The 19,513-nt window shown below is 39.1% G+C and overlaps 1 protein-coding gene across 1 annotated transcript in view; it reads left to right on the top strand.

The window, feature by feature from the left end:
* The window catches only part of SBF2 (SET binding factor 2), a 580,351-nt gene that overhangs the window by 520,119 nt on the left and 40,719 nt on the right, over nt 1–19,513 (top strand). Inside the window, exons 30-32 of the mRNA XM_024196200.2 lie at nt 4,899–5,083; nt 8,501–8,677; nt 18,018–18,119. Of these exons, the coding sequence (XP_024051968.1) occupies nt 4,899–5,083; nt 8,501–8,677; nt 18,018–18,119 (464 nt within the window). The remainder of the gene's footprint in view (nt 1–4,898; nt 5,084–8,500; nt 8,678–18,017; nt 18,120–19,513) is intronic.

Below are 19,513 nucleotides of genomic sequence, written 5' to 3'. Positions count from 1 at the left end.
CATTGTGAAGCAATGTCCCAATGTAATATGTGGGTATGGGGCAGAGACTGGTAAGATTCAATGGACTTCTGGCTGACTAAAAGAGCAGGCTGCCTTAGGAAGGCAGCAGAAAATGGTGGTATTTTTGAGATGCTAATAATTAAGACATGTAATTAAAAATAAATAAAACTAAGATTCATCATAATATGCACACAACTCTAGAGTTTTGGGGGCAAATGTTAGCAAATATTTCTGTCCCTTTTCCTCTCTCTTATGTTCCACTGGGTAACCCAATAATAAATATCATATACTACTAGTCGTCAATGTCTCAGCCAACAGCCCAAGCACTGCAGCATCCATTTAACAATAGGATTATGCAGTACACTGTCCAGAATTGTAGGTTAATACGCTTCTGTTATTAGCAGCATTGCTGAGTTTCTGAGCTTAGTCCCCTCTTCCATTTCCTTATTTTTCCTGGACATCATACATATGGGGCCCAAAAGCCAAGTTTTACTATGATGTGACCCAGCAGGCAATGACGTTTCCTGTATTTTGTGTGTATGTGCACACAATATTAATTACATGTCAGAGTGTTTAGGCATCTTTTTGTTATTTAAATCAAAATGAATAAATATACCAGGGTAGATGTTCTGCACACTTTTTGAAATCAGAACAGTTCTGAATATGAATATTAGGCTCTCCTGAATGTATGCAAGTCAGACCTATGCTCATCCACTGTCTGTACAATATCAGGTTCTCTAGAAATATCAGAACAAAGTGTTTACATAAAATCCAGTCAGAGTGGTTCTGTTGTAAAGTAAATGGCCAATCAGTTACATTTTGCTGTAATTTTTCAGTACTAGGGCTTTCTTGGCTTTTTTATATATCTTTCAGAACAAACATAATATTACTCAAAGTACAGACCTTTGTGTCTGACTGTCTCCAACTTTGGCTCAAATATGGAGTGGTGCGTAATTAGTAATATGAAATAGTGTTTGTCATCTGTTTTTATCCCCAAGCATTTAAACAGTTAAGAGGTAATGTTAGTGGAATAGAATGTTGTCACAGGATAATAGTCTCTTGCTACTAGATAGATACTGACGTATTTATGGAAAATAAATGTGGAGTCAAAGCCAAGACATTTATTGAAAAAGCAGGAGACATTGTTACTGTAATTATGTTCTGTTATAACATTTTTGTTATACCAAATGGTTTGTGTAGATTAAAACACTTGGGGCCAAATCCTGCTCTTTGATGCATATGTATGACTCCCCCTGGAAGTCAGGAGTGTGCACTTGAAGGAAGAATTTGCCCCTTGATATGATGAATGTTACTGGTTTAGAGTGATAATTTTCCTAAACAGCATATGCCTTATACTGTACTTTAGAAGTGTAGATAGATAGGTGGGTAGGTAGGACTGCTGTCCTGCATCTGATAGACCTGGAGAACAGAATAATTATGTGCTTAAGCCAGTCAGAGAGGAACATATACAGCTTTACACAAATATCCTGTGGCTTTATGGTGCAGATTGCTTCTGACAGGGTAATGTTAATAGTAATGTTCTTCAATAAGGTATCCAGCAATCTGATTGAATGGCTCAATTTCCATTTTATATAATTATCATATAATGGCATATCTTCTTGGCTGTGCTGCATGTTTGGAATTATTGCAATGCCTTGAAAATTATTTATTTTGATTAGTAGGTACTGCTTTTCTATTTTGTATTAGTTTTCTGTTGTTTTGTAATGGCTACGAAATACACTACCTGTTATCTTGTACTTTTGAAAATTATTTGAATATAATCCTACATCAGTGGAAACTGACAAGTAACCTTTTTCTTCTCTCCTATTCAACTTGCTATGACTGTCTCGCTGCAATGTGCATTCCATTCCTCCTCCTTCTGTCTGTACTGTTATCTACCAGTGCTTGGGTACAGAGATAAATGTTTCACTCAGTCAAATTCCAAATCAGCAGCTAAGGGAAGAGTCCATCAAGGTACTGTATTCTCTATCCTGGCAGTATATTTTATTCTACCATCTCCATAGCTAGTGCTATGTTTTCATATATGTTCAAGTGTCAATGTTAGGCAACCTTAACTGTGTTAACAAAGTTTTGTGACTGTGGTTAGCCACACAATTTAGCAAATTTTACATTAAAATTTTTACTGTCTAGTACAGAAAGGCCTCCAGATTTTAAATATCCCTTTTAAAATCTATTAGTCCTTGCCAAAAAATTAAATAACAGAAAATCATTCCCCAAAATAGCATTTGCTACTTTTACTACTCAGTAGCAGGGTAACTTAAGAAATATTTTTATCCAGTCTGTGAACTTTCCTGCCAACATTATCAATAATGTTGGTAAACAGAGAGGTAATGGCTTTTGCTGAACTAGAAATACATAAAAACATAATGTATACCAAATAAGGAAAGCCATATCTTCTAAGATACAAATCTTCTACAAATAATAAGGTACAAAAATTAGATACCAAATAGAAGAGAAAGTCATTAACTTTGTCTTTTTAATCACTGTTACCCATCACTGGTAAATGTACTAGTCTGCATGTATTTGTAATTGGCTCTGTGGCTTTTGATGTGCTACAAGCTATAATCACAGCCTGCTTTGACATTTGCAAAATAGGACTGATATCCTAAGAGATTTTTCTAGTATATAGTCTCTGTGTCCATCTTCTTTGTGGGAATTTACAACCTTTTACACAAAAAATGAACAACAGTTTATTTCCATTATTAAATGACTGCTGTGATTCTTTCTTGAGTAATGAAAACTTCATTATTATTGCTTCAGTGATATATTAGATATGGAACAAAAGCTAACATTAAAGATAATCTTTGTATAAGTGAGATACTTCATACAACTAGCTTTTTATGAAGGAGGAGCTGTTTAAAGGGTGACTGTTATCAACTTTAAGTTCCTAACAAACCCTTCTCATTTGTTCCTACCTGTTTGTTCACATCTAAAGCTGTGAGCCAGACAAGCAGACAGGCTATGCTGTACAAACAGGCAAGTCCCTGTCTGAGATTTCTCTACAGTATTATTGTTTGAGTAGAAGTACTGTGCTATTTTTAAAAAAAACTCTGACCAGTTTCAGATATCTCAATGGGATCTCACCACTATCTACAGTTTTTATCATTTTATTTATACAGGAAGCCTCAGTATTGGGTTTTAGTGAGGACTTTTTTCCTTCTTTTTTATTCTTTGTATCTCAGGGCCAAGATTTTCAAAGATGACTAGATATTTTCAGTTCCTCAGCTTTTAGGTGTTCTGCTTCATAGATTTATAAGCAAGAAGGGACCGTTATGATCATCTAATCTGACCTACTGCATAACATAGGCCATAGAATTCACTTGGTAACTTGAACACCAAACTTGAGGCACTTGAAGGGGATTGAATATTCAGAAAGTGCTGAGTTTACCCACCTTCCGAAAATTAGATGCCTTTAAGTTACCTCAGGTTGTGCATGCAAAAATTGAGGCATTCAGAATTACTAGTCATTTTTTAAAAATCTTGTCCCAGATTTCTAGCTTGGTTCACTGAGGCACAGAATCACATAAATTAGCGAGAGAAAATATTTATTAGGTTATCTAGTCCCTCTCTCTGCTAATGCAAGGTTGATCACTACTGTATATTTACTGCTGCTTTCTTATATGGAGGTGATATGGCTCATTGAAGGCCACACAGTGAACTAGAGAGAGAATTGAAATATGATCCCAGGATCTTCTAGGCACCACCATCACCTTTGCTCTAACCACTAGACCAGTGGTTCTCAACCACGGGTTCGGGGCCCCCTAGGGGGCCTCAAGCAGGTTTCAGGGGAGTCTCCAAGCAGGGCCAGCATTAGACTCACTGGGGTCTAGGGCAGAAAGCCAAAGCCCCACTGCATGGGACTGCAGCCCGGGGCCCTGAGCCCACCCACCTGGGGCTGAAGCTGAAGCCTGAGCAATGTAGCTTCATGGGGGCCCCTGTGGCATAGGGCCCCGGGTAGTTGCCCTGCTTGCTACCCCTACCGCCAGCGGTGGCTTTTAGATTCAGAAAAAAACAGTTATTGTGGCACAGGTGGGCCATGGAGTTTTTATAGCATGTTGGGGGGGCCTCAGAAGAAAAAGGTTGAGAACCTCTGCACTAGACCATTCAAACGTCTGTCAAAATGTAATTGTGGGGCATATGCCCAAAACAAGGGACGTGCTTAAAATCAGTGTAGGCATGAATATTTAAATACTAAACTTCATAAGATAATCCATGATTGTGGCTTTAAATACTGTAATTACTATTATTCAGGCTCAAATATGGAATAACATCATGAAGTTTAATATTTGGATTGCTTATGCTGATATTAATTTTAATTACAGTAAGAAGTAATGGGGCACTCTGTTATTTCATATGAGGAACTTTCCGTTGTTGAGGAAAAACCTAATGTGATAGCAGGCTATTCCTAGTAGATAAGCTCCCAAAACAACAGGCCTGAAGCAAGGAAAGCTATAGAAATTTGTCCATAGTACTGAAAAGATCACTTAGCACTTTCATTAAATGCATATTAATTATTTGCAAATTGTAATGCATCTCAGAACCGTGTATAGATTTTTATAGCAAACACTATTAATACAGGACAATGTTTATCAGTCTGTAGAGTATTAAATGTTCGACTAGTTTTGATTAGGATCTCACATTGTATTTCTGTACTGTAGTTTAATTTGGAGCATTTTAAATGTGGAATTATTCCAATTTGGTATTATTTCTTTCCAATGCATGATATTTGTTCCATTCTATAAATAATCCAAATGATATGTGCAAACACCTTACTTTAAAAAGTATACTTATGTATGCATGCTTCCGTGTGTGTATTCTACAAAACTTCATTTGTATGAGAGAGAAATTGTTTTGTAACATTTTTAATCTTTGTGAAGGTGTATGGGCAAGTCTTCGTTCTAGCAATCGATTTATCAGCACTCAGGCGCCATTCATTGATGTCGGTGCAAGACTAGCAGGGAAAGATAACACAGCGTCATACAGTAACAGTTCATTTTTGCAAAACCAGCTTCTGAAACGCCAAGCTGCGCTCTACATATTCGGAGAAAAATCTCAGTTAAGGGTAATGTCTATCTTCCTTATGAATTAAAATAATTTTTGTTTGGTTGGGTTTAATTTTTTTTATAGATAAATAACAAAAGAATGTTCTAGGTCAGTGGTTCCCAGCTGCTGGAAGCGGAGGCCAGTACGTCCCTCGGCCCGCGCCGCTTCCAGCAGCTCCCATTGGCCTGGAGCAGCGAACTGCGGCCACTGGGAGCTGCGATCGGCCGAACCTGTGGACGCGGCAGGTACACAAACCGCCTGGCCCGCCAGGGGCTTTCCCTGCACAAGCGGCGGAACAAGTTTGGGAACCCATGTTCTAGATACAACAGATGGGTAACTTTTCTTAACGTGTAAACTCTCATAAAGTAGTGGCTATGCAGACACATATCCACATTTTTATTGTCTTGTTATGTACTAGGTTGCTGTGTACAATATATTAATATTTAATACAGTATAACCCAGCACAAGATAAGGTTATCCAATGTGTATTGTCAATGATGCAGTGGATCACAGAGTAACGTATTTCCCTTTGTGTTCATTTATATTTTAGAATCATTAAGGGTCAGACTCAGACAAGTTGGGAGATTTTGAAATAAAAAGTAAAGCTGACATAGAGGAAAGTTGATAGATTTCAAAATAGCCTACTTTGGGAGTATGCACAATGTTGGAGGAATGGAAATCTTTGCGTGAAAAAGCAGAAAATTCCACTACTATCCCCAGAAATTTGAGGCAGACAGTAATGTTTGGAAGATCTAGGTAGTGCCACCTTTCTGGTAGCTACAAACCTCCACCTGCATATTTTTCGTCCACACTTTTCATCATGAATGTAACTCAGGCACCCCCACTTAAACACATACCAGTATACCACTCTACATCTCCTTCACCTTGATGACAATTCACTTTCCTTAGCACTGTCCCTACTTTCCATTAATCTAACTTATTAATCTACCAGCATGCAGTCCAGTGCATTCAATAATAAAGCTAAAAGATTAATGCCGGTGAGAAAAGCCTTTTTTTAGCTTTGGAAAAAAGTTTTGCTGTTCTGATATTGAGATTTTAAATGTTTTTTTCTTTTTTAAAAGTACATTTTAAAAAGACAAAATCATGAAAATTATAGACTGGCATTTGACCATAGTAAGCAGTCATGACACACTATACATAAACAGATATAATTATTATAAGAAGCAATATAGCACGATATTAAAGTAAATCTGAGGAGAACTAAAGTACATCCCATGGTATATAAAATCACTTAACTTAAAAGATTATTTATGTTGAATTATCTTTTAGACATGTCATGAGCCATATATTTCTTCAGATTTTGGATCTTTAGGACATCCACTACATGTTCTTTTGATATTGAAGCTCATAGAAACAGTGGTCCTGATTTTAATGTCATACAGTGATTAATAGATTATGGTGGGCCAACTGTCATTTATCTGTATCTGTGAGTAGAGAGCTGTTTGACTTTGGCTTTTAAATTAAAAAAAACCCATACTTTTACTGCTGGTCAAATTTAGCCTTAGGCTTTGAAGTGTTTGCCAAGCTTTTGTTGGTTACTTGCAAAATATTGTAGAAGCTGCCAGGGCCATAGTAAAGTTAACTGAGTACTTGATGCCATTTCTAATGTTAGTTCCCCTGAGAATCTGCTTTATTCCATTAAATACAGCATTAGTTTGATTAGGTTAGCAGAAAAATGAAAAAAAATGGCCAGTATATCTCATTTTCCCTGCTTTCCTCTCAGCATCATCATATTATCATTACATTTTAGCAGTGTAAAGACAAGCCAGATCCTCAGATGGTGTAAGTTAGCCACATTCCATTGACTTTACAGTGGAGCTATACCAATTTACACCATCTGATAAGCTAGCCTAATGGGTCTGGGTTTCTCATTTTCCCAGCTTTTTCAGCCTGACACCCTGTGAGACCTCTCTATTTATCAAGTGTAGAGTTGCAGGCCCTATTTTAGGTATGTCAGAGCAGCTTCTAAAGAAAATTAATCAGACTTTTCCTTTCAAGGCCTTCAGTAATGCCTATTTGGTAAAAGTTATTTCTTCTAGTTGTATTTTCCAGGTCATCATGATTTTTTTCATAATTCTCCAATCTGTTTTTCAGCGAGATAATTTCACCCATAAAGTCATTAGTTTCAGTACCACTTTTGAGTAATTCATTTTCTAAGTATGGTATGTGGAATTTAACATCAGGCAGCCCTCTGAAAAGGCCACAAATATCTTCTGAAATTGTATCAAGTCTGAATCTCAGATATTCTCTCAGGTCTGCTATGTGTTGAGCTAAACGTTGTATAGATGCAGCTACCTCAACTTGCAATGACTGTTTAGGTGAGTCTGCTGCCCTGTATCTTTTGTTGTTGTTATTTTTTTTTAACCACAGGAATCCATCTTTAATTCTTCTTACTTTATTCAGGAAGTTAGTTTTAGCTTGACAGAAACTTTCTTTTCTTGTCTGTTTAAAAAAAATGGTTTCAAATGAACTGGTGTGGGATGGGATAAAAAATGAGGCAGCCTTCTTACCAATATGTCCCACTCCCGAACCCTAAGCTTTATTACTCACACATTTTAGATCATATTGAGAGAAAACTCAATGTTTATATATTGAGAGAGAATTGTGGTGTGAGGGCAGGACTAGGACCTAGGAACTTCTGAATATTAATTCTGGTTTGGATACTTAGTCTCTTTGTAGCCTTTGACAAAAAATGTCTTTTCTTCAAATTCCCCATCAGTAATTTGAAGCTGGAAAGTGCTTTATAAATACCAATTACTATTATTGCAGATGTGCTCTGTACCTCCACACTACAGGTCTTGGGCTTTTCTATCAGAAGAGTCCAAGAAAAGTAGATAATCTTGCATACCATCAGTTAGAAGTGATATGTCTAGGTATTCTAACAGACAATCATCTACCATTAAATTCTCTTGTCTTTGGTGATTTAAGTCAAAACCTTCAATTGAACTTAATAAATAAAAAGTATTAATTGCCCATTCCGATTGAAACAATTACTTTATAATCAAGCATCAAGCTCTTGAGTTCATATTTATCAAATAATAATTTTATTTTTTAATGATACTGTAACTGTTCACAGAAGTCCAATGTCATTTCAAAAGAGTTAGGAAGGTCTACTAAATGCCAACTTTATCTTACTATTCACATAGAATAGAATAGAAGTATCTAACATCCATTTTTATTGCAGGTGGTGGATGGAGGGAGTATATTTTGGTATCTTTTGCAAGGGGTTTGTAAGAATCATTTTGTTCTAGGCTGTTTCTTTTCTTTTCTTATGGAAAAAATGAAATGTAAATTGTGTTTGGAAATTCTTAGCATTAAAGCAATATCTTTGAAAGCATCTTTTCTCACATAGATACTTTGCATGAAGAATATGCTTGTCCGATGAATAACGTGTCATTGTCTTATTCATCCACAGGGCTTCAAACTTGATTTTGCTTTGAATTGTGAATTTGTTGCTGTTGAGTTCAGTGACATCCGACAGGTGAAAACTAGTTTTAAAAAGATGATGAGGGTTTGTGTTCCCAGTACTATTCCTACCGATTCTGAAGTAACATTCCTTAAGGCACTTGGTGAATCAGAGTGGTTCCCACAGGTAATTCATATGGCAGATGCTTCTAAAATTTATATGTAGTACTGTTTACCCAGAATAAATTCTGATCTCTGCTGACAGAGAAATATGTGTTGTTCTAACTAACAAACCTTTCTCTTTGTTCCTTGTAATTACATTGCATGAAATCAGTTATATCATTATATAGACATTAACTATTAGTTTAATACAGCATTAGGAGTTACTGATGTGAGATATATTTGACAACTAGACAGTGTAATTCATTGTCCCTTATAATGTGGAACAAAATGCCAGAATACAAATTAGCTTTTTTACTGTCTATATTAATTTTTATGGCCTTGATTGCATAAAGTTTAATTCTTCTGTTTCCTATTAAAGTTAGATAAAAATACAAATGTAGAACAATGAAATAACTATGCAAAGTGAATAATAAATTGACTATTTTATTTTAACTCGTACACCCATTCTTCATATCTCATCACATCTCATCGCTGTGTGCTAATTCTGCATTTCTGTATATACCTTCATTTAATAGATAAACTAGTCTATCTGTGAGTTATTCATAGTCAAACATGGAGAAGCTCTCATATAAAAGTCCTTCAGTGCAATTGGTATTTTGAGAAATTCTCTACTAATCTCTCCCTTTCCTTCCTCTTCCCACACACATTCACACAGAGATTAACCAAATAAAAATATGATTAGGGATGTCTTTTGCAGGATTCAAGTGAGTGGGGTTGTGGTAAATTAAGCTCTTTGTAAATCATAATAAGTATGAACATTTTTGGACAACTAGATGTTATGTTAAGAAGCTATTGTTGAACAAATACTCTTAAAAATATAATAAAACAGGATAGATCCTTTTTATTATGATAGCCTCTCAAGGAGAACACTTGCACTAAACAGATAAAGAGTGAATAATGCAGTAGCTCTGGAAATTAAACACCAAGGCCTATATTTTTGCCTGTCCTGTATAGCAGTGCACGGGGGGATTCCTTACACCTCCTTACTCCCTTGTGTTTTTGCACTATACCAGCACTTCCAATGTATGGGAGATAGTTGGCTTCATAGAGCTGCTGCGTCCACCCCCTTGCTCAGATGGGTGAAAATGTGGGAAAGGGTGGAGCCTTGACTCCTCCACCCTGCCAACATGCTCAGTAGCATAGTTACACCAGCATGTTGGGGTGCATATGCAGTACACTGGATATAGATTTGTCAGAGCATGTTCCCTCCTTGAAGAAGCAGGGAGATAGGGAGATTGTGTGAGTCACAGTGTCCCTTCAGCAGTGCTCCAGGTGCACAACAACGATGTGCTTCTCTTGCTTTGGACTAGATCATAATGTCACACATTAGCCCTAATTCAGTATTAAGACATTTTCATGGTGCTAAACTAAAAATATATACAGTATGGTTATAAATACAAACTGGAAAGCTAATGTTAGTTTATATTTAATTTGCCATTTTTTAGACCATGCGTATGAGAAAACTCAGATCTTCATCCTGTAGATTTGTTTTTTAGTATACAGGATTTTCCTCGGCTGGAGAAGAGAGAAATAAATTACACAGTTTGTGTTTTAATCCTGTTTTAAAAGGTTGAATGATTCTTTAAATGGAAGTACATAAATAAGAAAAAATGAAGTGTACTACAGTATTTTATTAAATTAGCATAATGCACATTAGATTCAAATTAAGAAATTTAAAGTAATAATGTTGTGCTTTCATTTAAATATATTCAGCTTGCCGTGTGGCTCCTTTTATTTGAAAGATAACGTAGGCTTCCAGACAGCTACCCTAATACTTAGGATATCTCCATTTATTTATTTATCTCCTAGAACTGGAAGGGACCTTGAAAGGTCATTGAGTCCAGCCCCCTGCCTTCACTAGCAGGACCAAGTACTGATTTTTGCCCCAGATCCCTAAGTGGCCCCCTCAAGGATTGAACTCACAACCCTGGGTTTAGCAGGCCAATGCTCAAACCACTGAGCTATCCCTCCCCCCGATTGTTTGATGGCTGTTCAATTGTATCTATTACACGTTTCAGTTGCAATTACAGTTATAATTACAATTTTCTAAATCCTTAATGACTATGTGAGCATTGAAAGAATTTGGGCATTTATAATGAGCATGAATATACTTTTTAATCCTCTTAGAGTGATTCCATACACCTATTCCACTGTAGGTATGTGCACTGGTGTGGAGAGTTTTTCCTAGCGTACCTATGGGGCAGTCATGCATGCATCCTGCCTTTCCTTGTGCCTAGAGCCAAGGTATAAAGGGTGGAGCCACCCCCCTCAGTTCCTTCTTAATGTCGGTGGTTGGACATTGTTGTTATGCATTTAGTACGCCCTCTTGTCATTATAGAAAACAAAAACCCTGCATATACTTTGTTATAGTTCATAGTGTTTAGTGGTAGTCATTCATCCATTTGGACTTTTCTTTATTTTATTTTATTTTATTTTATTTTGTTTCAATATCTAATTGTACTAGTTTGTGCAAGCAAACTTTGTCTCAGTAGTAGGAGAGCTTATGCCAAGATCTCCTGGCTTCAAACCTTGGTCCAGGTGTCACAGGCGATGCCCATTAATACCCCTCACTCTCACTGTTTGAGATGCTTGGCTGAGGACCACATAAGGAACCAGTGTCCGATCTGCCACAGATTTAAATCAAGGACGAAGAAGCAGAGAGAAGTGCACCTTCAACACTATTGCTTGGAATCCACTCTTTGCCTGGCATCAGATCCCATTTGGTCTCTGCAGGGGAGCTCATCCAGCACTCCTTCAACGAGTGCTCCCCTCAGCCTTGCCATCTGACAGAAATCTTCACCAGAGCTGTCTCTAAGGAAGCACAAGTGCCCTCTGGCTAGCCTCAGCCTGGGACCCATCTCATAATGGCTGTCATAGACTGGAGTTGTTGGCTCCAGTGCTTACTATGGGACCATGGAGATAGGCTGCTGTCTTCAGGGACTGTGAAGGATCCAGCACCTCTTCTGAGTGTCATACAACCTCCTCTCTTAGGGCAGGTCTACGCTACCGCTTGAGTTGATGTAACTTATGTCGCTCATGGGTGTGAAAAAGCCACCCCCCTGAGCGATGCAAGTTACAGCATGTAAACGCTGTCTACACCGGTGCTATGTCAGCGGGAGATGCGCTTCCATCTCTCGCGGAGGTGAAGCAATTATGCCGACAGGAGAGCGCTCTCCCATTGGCATAGAACGTCTTCACTAGACACACTATAGCGATGCAGTTGCATCGATGTAGTGCTACTAGGGCAGACCTGCCCTTAGTATCAACAATGCCAGAGGCCTATGCAGCTGTCTTTCAGTACTGGATTCCCCATTTACTCTAGGGCAAGGTCCTCTATCAGTATCAGTGCAAACTGGGCAGACTTTGGCACTAGCATTAGTGTCTGCTTCAATGCCCTTGGTCTCAGGGATGGTACCGTCTTGTCAGCATTGTCAGCAATGGTATCTAGGCCTCCAATACATATTCAACAACGTTTGGTACCAATAGCTTGAAAGACACTAATGCTGCCACCAGCTCTGTTGTCTTGGTAGCAGTCTCCAGTGACTCTTCCCAGTGCTGCTCCACCCTGGTCTTCAGAGTACTCGTACTCCTAATCAGAATCAGAAGTGGGTTCTTACACTTCCCACTGTAAAGAGTCCAGGATGTCATTGAGAATCTGATGGTATTCAGATGGAGGAAAATCTTCACAAACTTGTTTATATTGTACACCCAACTACAAGCAGGGAAGGGAGCCGTCCCTCTAAACTAGGCAATAATGCAGCCTATTAAGTCACTCCAGCAAACTTCATTCTCTTTATCCCCTGTAGCCAAGCATACCTAGTGAAATATCAGGTTCCTTCCCAAGGTTTTGAACAGTTTTAGTCACATCCTGTACCAGGTTCACTGGTGGTAGCTGGAGTAAATGAAAAGCATCGCCAAAGTCAGGCTAAGGCTACCCCAAAAGAAAAGGATGCAAAAAAGCTAGACTTTTTTAGATGGAAGTTTTATTCAGCTGCTGATTACAACTTAGAATTGTCAGCCACCATGCCCTGTTGACTTGGGAGGCAATGTCTAAATTTATAAATAAGTTGCCAGAAGACTCTAGGGATGAATTCCAATCCATCTTAGCAGAAGGTCATCTGGTCTCTTGATTGGTCCTGAAGGCTTCCTTGGACGCAGCAGACTCTGCTGTGAGGGTCATGATGATGGCAGTAACTATGCACCATTCATCATGGTTACAGTCTAGATGCAACCACAGAGCACAGAGGAGGAGGCCTCCGCCTTCTGCTTCCTCAGTTGCTTTTTCCAGGCAACCTCAGACCTTGGAGCAACGTTTTACTCCTCTGTCAAGAACAGCACATCTACCAGCTCGGATTTCCGTGTTCCTTTCCCTTCCTTTGGGAGCAAGTTATTCCATGTCCTACAGGCATAGCAAACCATCACTTCAGACAAGTGAGTACTAAGCACGATGGACTCAGCATATATATCCTGCAGTTTCCTTCTATTTCCTCCCCCACCATCTGTCCCTTTTCAGGGACCCATGTCATGAGTCTGTTCTAAAACAAGTTCAGACTCTACATTCCTTTGGAGCTACAGAGGAAGTGCCTTGTCTGCATCAAGGCATGGGGTTTTATTCCCGGTATTTCCCTAATAGCCAAAGCAAGAGGGGTTCTCGGGCCTATTCTAGACCTTCAAAACCTGAATAGATACATCAAAAAGTTGAAGTTCCACATGGTTTCCATTGTGTCAATTATACTTCTCTATATCCAGGTGATTGGTATGCTGCCCTTATCTTACAGATGCCTTTTTCTGTGTGGCAATCCACCCTGGCCACAGAAGGTTTCTGAGGTTGGTACAGGGCTGCTCCAGCAGCATATATCAAATCCTCCATTTGTTCAGCTGCTTAGGCCTGATAATAAACAGAAAAATCAGTTTAATCTCCATTTCAAATAAGAGTTTATTGGTGCAGCCCTAGACTCAACTTCACTCAGGGCTTATCTTCCCCAACCAAGGTTTCTGGCTACACAGGACCTCTGTGCAGCATTCAGAGAACAACCACAAACCACAATACAGAGCTGCCTCAAGCTTGTATGGTGCATGTCTTCCTGTACATATGTGACCCAACATACTGGGATCCATCTCTGGGGTATGCAGACATGGCTAAAGTCAGGCTACTGCCCTCACATACACCATCTGTACAAATTGGTATGCATCACAGCCAGAATGTCATCATCCCCGGATTGGTGGATGGACCAGAACAATGTGTGCAGTGGAGGTCCTATTCTTACCAACTGTCTCCTCTGTGATTTTGGTAATGGATACTACTTCTTTGGGCTGGAGAGCTCATTTGTGGGATCTGCAAGCTCAGGGCATGTGGTCCATTCATAAGGTCAAACTACACATAAATGTTCTTGAATTGCATGCAATATTTCAAAAGTAACAGCAGTTCCTGCCATACAATCAGGGCAAGACTACACAGGTGCTCACTTGACAACACCACAGCTATGTTTTACATAAACAAGCAAGGGGTTATCAGGTCAAACAACTTTTGTCAGGGGGCTGTAAAGCTGTGAAATTTTTGTATATAGAACTCTATAACTCTCAAGGCCTCACACCTGCAGGGAGTTCAGAATTGCCTGGCAGACCAGCTAAGCAGATCATTCAGCCTTGATCACGAGTGGTGTCTCAACCCAAGAGTAGTAAGGTCAGTACTTTGGGTGCAGGGAATTCCTACAGTGGATCTGGTTTCAGCTCAGCAAAACAGGAAATGTTATAAATAAGATACAAGAAGTGGGTGCAGCTTAGGCCTCATCCTAAATTCCTATCCAAGGTACTATCTGACTGTCTCCTAAATCAGCCAATATACTTACTGGTCTTTTTTTACCGTAAGTCACGTGCTCATGAAGATGAACAAAAGCTGTATACTCTAGATGTATGCCAAGTTTACCTAAATAGCACTAAGCCCTTTCTTCCCAACTCTTTGTTTCCTATGTGGAAAGAATGAGAGATCCTCTTGTACTGGCACAACAACTCTTTTTAAATGGATTGCTAGCTGCATTGCTATGGTCTATACTGCTGAAGTTTGATGCCTCCTGTGAAATTGTCAGCACATTCAATTAGGGCACATTTGGCTTCTGCTGTCATGGGAATCATAAGGTTAGGAGGGACTGTAAGGGTCATCTAGTCTAACCCTCTGCCAAGATGCAGGATTTGTTGTGTCTAAACCATCCAAGACAGATGGCTATTCAGCCTCTTCTTGAAAACTTCCAGTGAAGGAGCTTCCACAACCTCCCTAGGCAGCCTCTTCCATTGTCCTATTGTAAGAACAGTAGGAAGTTTTTCCTGAGATTTAATCTAAATTTGCTATGCTGTAATTTGAACCTATTGCCTCTTGTCCTGCCTTCTCTGGCAAGAGAGAGCAACTTTTCTCCATCTTTTTTATGGCAGCCTTTCAAATATTTGAGAACCACTATCATGTCCCCCCTTAATCTCCTCTTTTCCAAACAAAACATACTCAGTTCCTTCAGCATTTGCTCATATGGCTTGCATTCCATCCCTTTGATCATCTTTGTTGCTTGCCTCTGGATCCTTTCCAGATTCTCTACATCCTTTATATACATTGGTGATCAAAATTGGACACAGTGTTCCAGCTGAGGCCTGCCCAGTAGAGTGGTACTATCATCTCCCGTGACTTGCATGCTAGGCCTCTGTTAATGTAACCTAAAAGTGCATTTGCTTTTTTGTAACATCATCGCATTGCTGACTCATGTTGAGGTTGTGACCCACCACAACTCGCAGATCCTTCTCAGCAGTGCGGCTGTTAAGCCAATTATCCCCCATTCTGTATTTGTACATTTGGTTTTTCTTCTCTAAGTGTAGCACCTTACAATTATCTTAGTTGAATTTCATTTTGTCGTCTATAGCCCAATTCTCCAATTTATCAAGATCCCTCTGAATTTTAACTCTATAGTCCCCTAGTTTTGTGTCATCTGCAAATTTGATCAGTTTTCTCTCTATTCCTACATCCAGGCCCTTAATAAAGATATTAAACACCACCAGACCCAGAACAGATTCCCGTGGGATCCCACTTGAGACCCCGCTCCAATCTGACATCTTTCCATTAATAGTTACTCTTTGTTTGCAGTTCTTTAACCAATTATGTATCCACTTAATGGTAGTTCTGCTGAGCCTGCATTTCTCCAGCTTACTTATCAGCATGTCATGCGGGACTGTGTCAAAAGCCTTGCTGAAGTCCAGGTATAGTATATTCTACCACATTCTCCCTATTGACCAAACCAATTACCCTGTCAAAGAAGGAAATCAAGTTGGTTTGGCATGATTTGTTCTTTGTAAATCCATGCTGGCTGCTAGTGATTAGCCCTTCATCCTCCAGGTATTCACAACTTGAATGTTTTATACATTGATACCTGGGAAGCTACTAGAGCAAAGTCAGGCTGACTGGTCTATAGTTCCCTGGCTCCTCCTTTTCCCCCTTCTTTAAATGTTCCTATTGTTAACATTTGTAGAGTGGTGATGTGGTCCTCTGTACATACCTTTGCTAGCCATTATGCAATTACTGCAGCATCACAGGATGATGTGAATGTGGGGAAAGCAGTCCTACAGCCCCAACTCATCAGATTCTATCATCTAAGATTCTGGTATGAAAAAACTAAAGGAGGGGTAGGGCTGTCCCACCCGTTATATCCCTGGGCTCCGATCAGAGGGAAGCTAAGATGCGTGTTTAGCTGCCCCTACAGGTACTGCTAGGGAAAACTCTCCAGCACCCATGCATGAGATGAATACACTCTTACAGTGGAATAGACATACAACGCATCTCAAACAATAATTACAAGGAAGTAAGTAACAGTTTTGTATTTATGTATCATAAGTAGTTTAAATACTTCTGTAGTATAAGTGTTTTTCCCTTTTACATCTTGTGGTAACAAAATAAATGCTATTTAATAAAGGCTCAGAAGACGAAAGATGAATTTTCTAAAGTTATGTCTTGTTTGGGAGTCTCTAAGGCAGACTCTGTCTTTTACTTTCTTTCTCCACCTTCCCTCCGTTCTCCCTGAGTCCTCTCTCTTGTACTCTCCTTTCGCAGCTGATACTATTTTTTTTTTTTACATCCTAGATTTGTCTTATATTGTGTCTTTGCACCTACATTGCTTTCTTTCCTGTAACACAGTCAACATCTTTTTCATTCCTCACTTTCAAGCTTTGAGACTTTTCACTGTTAATCTTAACCTTGATTGGATTGTGTCCAATACAACACGCAATGGGTTTCCTCCTACTGTTGAAAACTGAAATAGCCATGTTCGGCCTACATTACACAAATGTGTTCTACTGTGACATTTGATCTTGGATTACCATACACCATACAAATGGTAGAAACTAAAAACAGAGACTTTCTCATTTTTAGGAATAAAATTGTTATTCATTACATAAATCAGGAAAATGTTCACAAAATATGAGCTTGATAACAAGAAAGAGACTCCAATCCTACAAACACTTTTCAGCACACATGTAAATATAATCCCATCAGAAGTCACACTGAAATCAATAGGACTGTTCATGGGGGTAAAGTTACAACTGTGCTTAAGTGTTTGTAGGACTAGTACCATAATGAATACTTGAGCATATACTTGCCCACATCCCAGCCAGCCTGGCCAAAAACAAAATATAAGAGAAAAAAGATTTGATCTATTTCCATAAAACAGAAACTTGCTTTCTAAATGAATAAATTTAAAATTCTGAAGAGTTTGAACAATCAATGTTCTCTGTAGATATTGTTAAAGAAAAATTAACTCATCAGTTACGTACCCAGTAAAATAGACAGACAACAAATATAGACTTAAATATTTGGTTATCATTTATTCAATACACAGAGTACACTCACCTGCAGAAAAAACAGCACACATGTGTAACTTTTTTGAATATTAACATTTGACAGACAGCGGATTTGTTAAATATGCATGATCAGAGATTTCACGCAATTTAATAAAATCACTGGAAATATGCTATGGGTAGTATAAAGATGCTTACTCAATAATATGGTAACATCCTGTTAAATAGAATGATACGGTGATTATCTTACTGTGTTTCACTGATATAATGATTATTGTTTTGTCTCTGATCTTTACCTGGCAAGGATTTGTAAACCTGTTAAAACTTCCTAAATAAATAAATGGTTTCATATTTATTTAGAGAGAGAGAGAGAGAGAGAGAAAATGTATTTAATATATTTTATGTTTATAGTTTAAATCATGAATGGTATGGTATGATATGAATCTATAAGCATTCGGCAATATTAACAGATTAATTCTGCACTCTTAGTATGTTACTTATTTTTTTATATTCTGTAGCTTCACAGGATAATGCAGTTGGGTGTGGTGATATCAGAGCTCCTTGAGAATGGTTCTTCAGTTATGGTTTGTTTGGAAGATGGTTGGGATATTACTGCACAGGTAAGCTGCTATTACAGATTTGTGAATGGTGGGGGCTAGTAAACACCAAGCATTAGATTTTTGGCCAAGTAGCTGTAATTTTCTTACAACTTTAAACAACAAATTCCTAAACGCAACCTGTCCTGGCAGCAAGGAAAAGGCAAGGGGTACCTGGATCTGTCACCCCTCTTCATCCATTTTGATTTTCTAATCCCAAACAAGAAGTCAAAACAGTATGCTTTCACCCAAGGTCTTGATGGCCCTGCACAATTCAAGGGCCTAACCAAGGTCTGCAGCCCTGTGCAGACTACTGCATGAGGAAAGGCTAAAATTCACCACAAGAACTTGCTTAACTTTGTGGCTGAAACACATTTTGGCACACAAGGTGAGTTGATGGGCATTACACCCTTATCTCTACCACTATGTGTTCGAGAGACTCTTTCCCATGCACACTCACAGATCTGACCCTGTAGCATCTGCTGCCAGGACAAATTACCAAAGTATAGATCTTGTGAAACAAACCATGCATTAAATGAAAAGCGACAGCTGAGCTCATTCAGTGAGTAGATTGTGCCTGTATAAATGCAAAAGGTACATACAGCAAATCAGTAATTCCGTCAAATCATTTGAGAACCTGACACATAACTCATAAGTCCGTACAAACAAAAGCACAAATGAAATTTAACACTGTCCACTCAGCCATTTTTAAATTATAAGGGAGGAGTGGAGGGATATATGTATAGACAGAGCAGAAAGAGGCCCAGTGCTGCCTTTTAGCCACTACCAGCTAACTGATAAAGGAAGGACTGCAGGTAACATGGCATCACTCCAGAGGGTATAGTCCACCACCTTCCAGGTCGTTTTCTGCAATCCTCTACCAGCTGAGATGGCCAGCACCCATTTTCTAAATATTTGTCATTCTTGTCTATTGATAAAATGTTTTTAATTTAAATTTAATTTAAATCTGGCAAATATTGTAGTGATTTCCAAATTCTGTAATCACTCGAATTTGCTTTTTTCCCCCAAATTCAGTAAAACCTCACTTTAGTTGAAGCTCTTTTATATGAAACTTGCTCTTATTCAAATTTGGATTATTTCTGCCATTGTAAATCACTTATCTAGTAACTTGCCCAGTTATTCATAACTTAATATATTAGGGTTACCATATGTGGAGTGTCCAAAAGGAGGACACTCCACGGGGCCCTGGCCCCGCCTCCAGCCCCGCCCCCGCCCCAACTCCACCCCTTCCGCAAAGTCCCCGCCCCAACTCCGCCCCCTCCCCTGCTTCCCGCGAACATTTGATTCGCGGGAAGCAGGTAAGCTAGGGGGTGGGGGGAGGAGGCCCGGGGCCCCGGCGTCTCTAGCCTAGCTCGGCTCGGGCCCTGGGGTGCCGGCCCAGCCCCCGGCCGAGCACC

Source organism: Terrapene carolina, unplaced genomic scaffold (assembly GCF_002925995.2).
Source record: "Terrapene carolina triunguis isolate 2854851 unplaced genomic scaffold, T_m_triunguis-2.0 Scaffold96, whole genome shotgun sequence".
NCBI lineage: Eukaryota > Metazoa > Chordata > Testudines > Emydidae > Terrapene > Terrapene triunguis.
The sequence above is the reverse complement of the archived record's forward strand: the minus strand, read 5'-3'. Positions and strand labels throughout refer to the sequence as shown.